Source organism: Aotus nancymaae, unplaced genomic scaffold (assembly GCF_030222135.1).
Source record: "Aotus nancymaae isolate 86718 unplaced genomic scaffold, 86718_ANA_hifiasm-v0.15.2.pri h1tg000029l, whole genome shotgun sequence".
Lineage (NCBI taxonomy): Eukaryota > Metazoa > Chordata > Mammalia > Primates > Aotidae > Aotus > Aotus nancymaae.
Window position 1 is genome coordinate 15,191,965 of NW_026988442.1, and position 8,682 is coordinate 15,200,646.

At 43.0% G+C, this 8,682-nt stretch overlaps 1 protein-coding gene across 3 annotated transcripts in view; it reads right to left on the bottom strand.

The window, feature by feature from the left end:
* LOC105719189 (ubiquinol-cytochrome c reductase complex assembly factor 1) overlaps positions 1–6,487 on the bottom strand; it is a 110,752-nt gene extending 104,265 nt beyond the window's left edge. The window contains exons 1-2 of one of the 3 annotated variants that reach the window (XM_064382347.1): positions 6,382–6,440; positions 4,325–4,440 (exon numbers count right to left, since the gene is read on the bottom strand). In XM_064382347.1, the coding sequence (XP_064238417.1) occupies positions 4,325–4,327 (3 nt within the window). In that variant the 5' untranslated portion in view covers positions 4,328–4,440; positions 6,382–6,440. Of the gene's footprint in view, positions 1–4,324; positions 4,441–6,173; positions 6,349–6,381 lie in introns of those variants that run through there. The other 2 variants (XM_012455113.2, XM_012455114.3) reach the window with 2 other exon arrangements.
* Positions 6,488–8,682: the final 2,195 nt, after the last annotated feature.

Sequence of the window (8,682 nt, forward strand, 5' to 3'; positions counted from 1 at the left end):
ATGTAAAGAAAAAGCAATAAAGAAATTAATAGCCTCAAAATGAAAAGCAAAAAACAAGAACAAATTTAACAGCCTCAGATTGTGGGACACCATCAAACATACCAATACATGTATAATGAGTGTCTCAGAAGGAAAGAAAATAACAGAAAAATATTTGAAGAAATAATGGCAGAAAACATCCCAAACATAACAGAAAATAGTAATTTAGGAATCCAAAAAGATCTGCTAATTCCAAGTACGATAAACACAAAGAGAGTCACAGACACATCATACACAAGCTGCCAAGAAACAAAGACAGATTCTTTAAAGGAGCAAGAGAAGAAACTCATCATATACAAGGCATCCATAAGAACATTAACAGTTGATTTCTTCTCAGAAACTGTAGCAGCCAGAAAAATGTGAAAACGCAGAAAGACAAAGATTTTCAAACAAGAATTCTATATCCAGCAAAACTATTATTCAAAAGTGAAGGAAAAAAAATGAAGACCTCCCAGATACACAAAATGGAAAGAATTTGTTAACAGCAGACCTGCCCTGCAAGAATAAGGGAAGACCTTCAGGCTGAAATGAAAGGTAAAACTAAAGAATAACTAAATCTACATGAAGAAATAAAGCAGACTGGTAAAGGTAACTGTTTAGGTAAACAAAAAGTACAGTATAGGTTGGGCACGGTGGCTCACAACTGTAATCCCAGCGCTTTGGGAGGCTGAGGCAGGTGGATCATGAGGTCAGGAGTTCAAGACCAGACTGGCCAACATGGTGAAACCCCGTCTCTACTAAAAAATACAAAAATTACCTGGGCATGGTGGCTCGTGCCTGTAATCCCAGCTACTTGGGAGGCTGAGGTAGAAGAATTGCTTGAACTGGGACCTGGGAGGCAGAGACTGCAGTGAGCAAGATCATGCCACTGCACTCCAGCCTGTGATACAGAGCAAGACTATATCTCAAAAAAAATAGAAAAGAAAAAAGTACAGTATAAATGGATTTTTTGTGATTATTTTTATTTTTCTAATTTAAAAGACAACTACAAGAAGAAATAATTATAAATCTACATTGGTAGGCATATAACGTATAAAGATATAATTTAGATAACAATAACACCACAATGCTGGGGAAGGAACAGAGCTACACAGAAAGAAAGTCTTTACATATTACTGAAATCAAGTTGGTATTAATCCAAACAAGACTGTTATGAATTAAGATGTTCACTGTAATCCCAGGGCAGCCACAAAGAAAACAGCTCATAAATAGAGTAAAATCTTATAACATGTACACAAATTAACTCAAAATGGATAAAAGACCATAATGTAGGATCTAAAATAAAACTTTTAAAAGAAAACTTAGGGGAATGGCTTCATGACATTGGATTTTGCAATGATTTATTGGATATGACATTTAAAAAAGTAGGCAATAGGCGAGGCATGGTGGCTCACACCTGTAATCCCAGCACTTCGGAAGGCCAAGGCAGGTGGATCACTTGAGGCCAGGAGTTCAAGACCAACCTGGCCAACATGGCAAAACTGCTTCTCTACTAAAAATACAAAAATTAGCCAGTACATGCCTATAATCCCAGCTACTCAGGAGCAGTAGGTTCAGTTCTCCTACTGAGGTAGGAGAACTGCTTGAACCCGGGACGCAGAAGCTACAGTGAGTCTAGATTGTGCCACTGCACTCCAGCCTGGGTGACAAAGCAAGATGCTCTATCAAAAAAAAAAAAAAAAAAAAAAAAGAGTAGGCAATAAAAGAAAAAAATAGGTTGGACTTCATCAAAATTAAAAATTTTTGTGTATCAAAGAATAGTATCAGCCAGATGCGGTGGCTCACAACTAAAATCCCAGCACTTTGGGAGGCCCAGGCGGGCGGATCACCTGAGGTTGGGAGTTTGAGACCAGCCTGACCACCATGGAGAAACCCGGTCTCTACTAAAAACACAAAAAATTAGCCAGGCATGGTGGCACATGCCTGTAATCCCAGCTATTCGGGAGGCTGAGGCAGGAGAATAGCTTGAACCTGGGAAGTAGAGGTTGCAGTGAGCCAAGATCACACCATTGTACTCCAACATGGGCAACAAGAGTGAAACTCCACCTCAAAAAAAAAAAAAATAAGAATAGCATCAACAGAGTGAAAAAGCAACCGTTAGGATAGAAACAATACATGCAAATCATATATCTGATGAGGGACTGATATTCAAAATATATTTTAAAACTTGCCAAGTGTGGTGGCTCATTCCTATAATCCCTGCATTTCCAGAGGTGGAGGCAGGTGGATCACCTGAAGTCAGGAGTTCGAGACCAGCCTGGCCAACATGGCAAAACTCCATTTCTACTAAAAATACAAAAATTAGCTGGGAGTGGGGAGTACACACCTATGATTCCAGCTACTCAGGAGACTGAGGCAGGAGAACCACTTGAACCACAGAGGCAGAGGTTGCAGCAGGCTGAGACTGTGCCACCACACTCCAGCTTGAGTGACAGCAAAATCCCGTCTTAAAAAATAAAAATAAAAATGTGTATATATATACATACACACACACACATATATACACATATGCATACATATATATACACATATACATATATACATACATACACGTGTATATATACATATATAGTTCTTTATATATATTCGTGTATGTATATACATATATATAGAACAACTACAACTCGATTACCAAAAACTCGCTTGAAAAACAGGCAAAGGACTTGCACCTTGGACACTTCTCCAGAGAAAATATACAAATGGCTATTAAGAACGTGAAGAGATGCCCAATATCACTAGTCACTAGAGAAATGTAAATCAATACTACAATGAGATACAACTTCATACCCATTAGAATGTCTATTGTCAAAAAAGAGGAAATAAGGCCACATGTGGTGATTCATTGTTGCATAATCCTACCACTTCTAGAGGCCAAGGCAGGAGGATCACTTCAGCTCAGAAATTTGAGACCAGCCTGGGCAACAAAGCAAGACCTCCTCTCTACTAAAAATTTTAAAAATTAGCTGGGTGTGGTGGCACACACCTGTAGTCCCAGCAACTTGGGAGGCTAAGATGAGAGGAACACTGAGCCCAGAAGTTGGGGCTGCAGTGAGCTGTGATTGGGCCACTGCACTCTAACCTGGGTGACAGAGCAAGACTTTGTCTCAAAAACAAACAAAAACCAGAAAATAACAAGTGTTCCAAGGATGTAGTGAAACTGGAACCCTTGTGCACTGCTGGTGAGAATGTAAAACAGTGTATCTGCTGTGGAAAACCGTATGACAATTCCTCACAAATTAAACAGGCTGGACATAGTGGCTCACGCCTGTAATCCCAGCACTTTGGGAGGCCAAGACAACAGGACTGCTTGAGCCCAGGAGTTCAACACCAGCCTGGGCAACATAAGGAGACCCCATTTCTACAAAGAAGAAAAAAAAATTAGCCTGGTGTGGTGGTGCACACCTGTGGTCCCACCTACTCAGAAGGCTGAGGTGGGAGGATCACTTGAGCCCATGAGGTCAAGGCTGCAGTGAGCTATAATTGAGCCACTACAGTCCAGCCTGCATGACAGAGTGAGGCCCTGTCTCCAAAAAAAAGGCAGAAAATTCTGACACATGCTACATGGATGAACCTTGAGGACATTATGCTAAATGAAATAAGCAGTCATAAGAGTCAAATACTGTATGATTCCACTTATATGAGGTACACAGAGTAAACTCACAGAGACAGAAAGTAGAACGGTGGCTGCCAGGGGTTGGGGAGAAAAGACTGGAGAGTTAATAGGTTCGGGGTTTCATGTTTTTTTTTTTTTTTTTTTTTTTGAGACAGAGTTTTTCTCTGTCACCCAGGCTGGAGTGCAGTGGTGTAGTCTCGGCTCACTGCAACCTCCGCTTCCCTGGTTCAAGCGATTCTCCTGCCTCAGCCTCCCAAGTAGCTGGGATTACAGGTGTATGGCTAATTTTTTGTATTTTTAGTAGAGATGGGGTTTCACCATGTTAGTCAAGCTGGTCTCGAACTCCTGATCTTGCGATCCACACACCTCAACCTCCCAAAGTGCTGGGATTATAGGCATGAGCCACCACACCTGGCCCTCAGAGTTTCAGTTTTATAAAATGAAAAGAATTCTGTGGATGAGGGTGATAAAAATGGCACAACGATGTAAATGCACTCAATACCACAGAACTGTATACTCAAAAAGTTTAAAAGGTAAATTTTGTTATATGTATCTTACCACAGTTTTTTTTCTAATTTTCTAAAGTACAGCGTGGCTTTCTACAATTTTTACTGTTTCCAAAGAAAAGCAAAAATGATGACCAATGCCCAGAACAACTCATAAAACCATAACCATGTTCAGTTCCACTGATCAAATGTCCAGTCTCTCTGCTGTAGTCACTCAACAATAGCAGTGTTTCAGTTTCCTCCTCCTTCCCAAATCCATCACTGGAGAAGGGAAAATATTGGCTGACAAGAAAAAAAGAGGAAAAAATAAGGCAAGACTAACAACAATGTTTCAGAAATACTTTTTTTTTTTGAGACAGAGTTTCAGTCTTTCACCCAGGCTGGAGTGCAGCCACGCTATCTCAGCTCACTGTAACCTCCATGTCCCAGGTTCAAGTAATTCTTCTGCCTCAGCCTCCCAAGTAGCTGGGATTACTGGTACCCATTACCAAGCCCAGCTAATTTTTATATTTTTAGTAGAGATGGGGTTTCACCATGTTGGCCAGGCTGGTATTGAACTCCTGACCTCAAGTGATCCGCCTTGGCCTCCCAAAGTGCTGAGATTGCAGGCGTGAGCCACTGCATCTAGCCAGGAATATTTCCCTATGCTTCAATTTTCTTATCTGTAAAATAGAGGAAATAATATGCTCTCCCTTCCAAAAGGATGTTGTAAGGATTAGGTAAATTCACTATAGTATTCTAAAGTGCTTAGCACATGGTAAGTGCCCTATAAAATGTAGCTCACACCTTAAATCCCAGCACTTTGGGAGGCTGAGGAAGGTTGATCATGAGGTCAGAGTTCAAGACCAGCCTGGCCAACATAGTGAAACCCCGTTTCTACTAAAAATACAAAAATTAGTCGGGTGTGGTGTTGCATGCCTGTCATCTCAGCTACTTGGGAGGCTGATACAGGAGAATCACTTGAACCTGGGAGGCAGAAGTTGCCATGAGTCGAGATCGTGCCACTGCACTCCAGCTTTGGCAACAGAGCAAGACTCCATCTCAAAACAAAAAAAAACTAAAGTGGGGAGGAAAAAAGAAACTAAATTCAGAACATCCTAATTGCCATTTTCCCAACAGTCCTCATTTCTGAATCAATTTCTGCCCTGAAATCAAACACTTCACCAAGTGAATCTTTCTGGCAGTAATAGGGGCTATTCTACAAATATTTATTGAACAACAATCAAGGGTATCTCACTCTGCTAGGCTCGCAAGGAATACAAGAAGTAAAACTGTTATCCTTGCAAGCCACATATAAGATCAAAACACAAATGTAAAATAACAATTCAAAAAATACCGAGAGGCAGGAATAGACCATGTCTACTACGAAAAATGTCTTTGACTCAGTTTTTGAAGACTTGCTAAAATTATAAACTCTCCCATCCCTCCATGATAAAAAACTAAGCTCTGTACCCTAACGTTTTTTCTGCTGCCATTCTCTTTTTCTCCTTTAACTCCTAGAGGAAAAAGTATGCTAGAAGGATCAGGACTGAATCTCAAGAGATGCAGTAGTTTCATACACGGGGGCCAAAGAGTCTAGTAGTCTTTACTTACTTCATTCATTTATTCAACAAGTAATCACCTAACACCTATGATGTGCCATACACTATGCGAAGCAAAGTGAAAACGACGGAGACAGACATGGCTCCAATTCTCATGCAACTTTCAATCTAATAATCTAAATTTCATTTAACTGATACAGTTAAAAACTGACTTATGACCTATGAAAGAAACCCAGAGAATTTCAGAAACTAAAGGGACTGCAGGACATAAATCTCCTCGTTTTTCATATGGGGACAATGAGGTCCAAAAGTGACTTGCTCAGTCACCCTGTGCATCAGTGACAGACCAGGACTAGAACCCAGGTCTGCTGAAAATCAGTGTTCTACGTGCTCCTCTCCCTGAGGGGAAGCAGTTACATGGGGGAAGGAAGGAAAAGCAAACTCCATCAAATAAAGGCCAGATGTCACTCTTACCTTCCTCGAAGGAGCGGGGAGCTAAGGTCAAAACGGGAGTAGGAAGAGGTAGGAAGCTGCCTCAGTTTCCCCAAGGAAAAGCGGCCACGCAGCCTAGCTACAATACAGGTTCCCCTCCTGCACTTCCTTCCAATTCCTCCCGCCCTGCCTTGTCGAACTCCAACCCGGGACCCAGAGGGCTACCGTAGAAAATTACTCCTTCACTCACAAGGACTCGCACCAGCAACGCCATGTTCCTCAATAACCATTTCCGGGTGAAGGGTGAGCTTCCGGTGTCCCCGCCGCGACCACCCCTTTTCTACGTCCTACTTTTGCTGGCGAAAGACTGGCAAGAACAGCGCAGGCGCAGAGAGCTGATGTGCGCACGCGCGCTTGTATTCTTGGCTGTGTGCGAGGCTGTAGTGCCCGGGAGTCGCATCCCCGCTGTCTCCCCGACTACACGTCACAGTGGCTCAAATCATTCCCCTACGCCCGTCTCCTTGACCCCAGACCTCGGTGCTTTTCATATCCCTCTCTTATTCCCCACCTAACCCAGCCTCACTCCTCAGCCCCTCCTTCCCACACTCCACCCCAGCACTTTTCAATGGAGGTTGAAAAGAACAGGACCTTGGGAAATCCCAATCTTTAAACGGAGCCAGAGGGTCGGGCGCGGTGACTCATGCCTCTAATCCTAGCACTTTAGGAGGCCGAGCCAGGCGGATCACCTGATGTCAGGAGTTCGAGACCAGCCTGGTTAACATGGCGAAACCCCGTCTCCACTAAAAATACAAAAAAATTAGCCAGGCATGGTAGTGTGTTCCCGTAATCCCAGTTACTCAGGAGGCAAAGGTTGCAGTGGCCCGAGATCACGCCACTGCACTCCAACCTGGGCGGCAGAGCAGTACTCTGTCTCAAAAAAAACAGAAAAATGAGCCAGAGAAGGAGGCTATGAGAGGCATACAGGGGACAGCAGAGTCCTGAAAGTCAAGGGAAGAAAGTGGTCATGTGCCGCTCTGAAATCTGGTGGAGGAAGAAACTTTTGGGATTTGTGGTTGGTTGGTTGGTTGGTTGTTTAAGGGGAACATTTTTGAATATTGATAGGAAAGGATTAGTTAAGAGTATACAAGAGAATCAAGGATGCAAAGAGCTTCCTGAGAAAAGTGGCAGAGAACGGCCTTGGTAAAAGACTCCTCTTCCACTGTATCCCAAGAGAAGAAGAGAAGACAAAGTGCTGGTGCTTTGGGGGTTGAGGGAGCAGAGGGGCAGGATGTCAAAGGACTTCTTTCATTTCATTCAGTCAACAGATATCTATTGAGTCTTGCCTATGTACTGAATACAAAACATACTGACTTCACGGAGTTCTTGGACTGGTAGGGAAGGCATAGGAACCCAGTGAAAAAAATAAAAACTGGGGAACTACTTTAGTTAGGAACTACTTTAGGTAAGGCCTCTCCAAGGAAGTGACGTGGAAGATGAAATCTAAAGGAACAGGAAAAGCTAACCATGGGAAATAACTTCACTCTACTATTCTTTTTTTAATTAAATTTATTGCTTTTTATTAATTGACCAAAAAAACTACATATTGTATACAGCAGTATGGTTTCTTTTTTGTTTTTTGCTTGTTTGTTTGTGACAGTGTATGTCTCTGTCACCCAGGCTGGGGTGCAGTGGCACAACTCAGCTCACTGTAACTTTTGCCTCCTGGGTTCAAACGATTCTCCTGCCTCAGCCTCCCGAGTAGCTGGGATTACAGGTGCCTGCCACCACACCCGGCTAATTTTTGTATTTTTAGTAGAGATGGGGTTTCACCATGTTAGCCAGCTGATCTCAAACTCCTGACCTCGTGATCCACCCACCTCGGCCTTCCAAAGTGCTGGGATTACAGGAGTGAGCCACTGCATCCCTGGCCAGGATGTTTTAAAATATGTATACATTGTGGAATGGCTAAATCAAGCTAAGTAAAATATGCATTACCTCGGCCAGGTGTGGTGGCTCATGCCTATAATCCCAGCACTTTGGAGGCTGAGGCAGGCAGATCACAAGGTCAAGAGTTTGAGACCATCCTGGCCGACATGATGAAACCCCCATCTCTATTAAAAATACAAAAATTAGCCAGATGTGGTGGCGCATGCCTGTAATCCCAGCTACTCAGGAGGCTGAGGCAGGAGAATCACTTGAACCTGGGATGCGGAGGGTGCAGTGAGCTGAGCTCATGCCACTGCACTCCAGCCTAGGCAACAGAGCAAGACTCCATCTCAAAAAAAAAAAAAAAAAAAAGCATTACCTCGTTTTGCTGGAAATGCTTAAAATATGTTCTTTAAGCAATTTTGATGAATACAATGCAGGCTGGACGTGGTGGCTCGTGCCCGTATTCCGAGCACTTTGGGAGGCCAAGGCGGGTGGATCATCTGAGGTTGGGAGTTCAAGACGAGCCTGGCTAACATGGTGAAACCTCGTCTCTACTAAAAATACAAAATTACACGGGAATGGTGGTGCATTCCTGTAATTCCAGCTACTCAGGAGGCTGAAG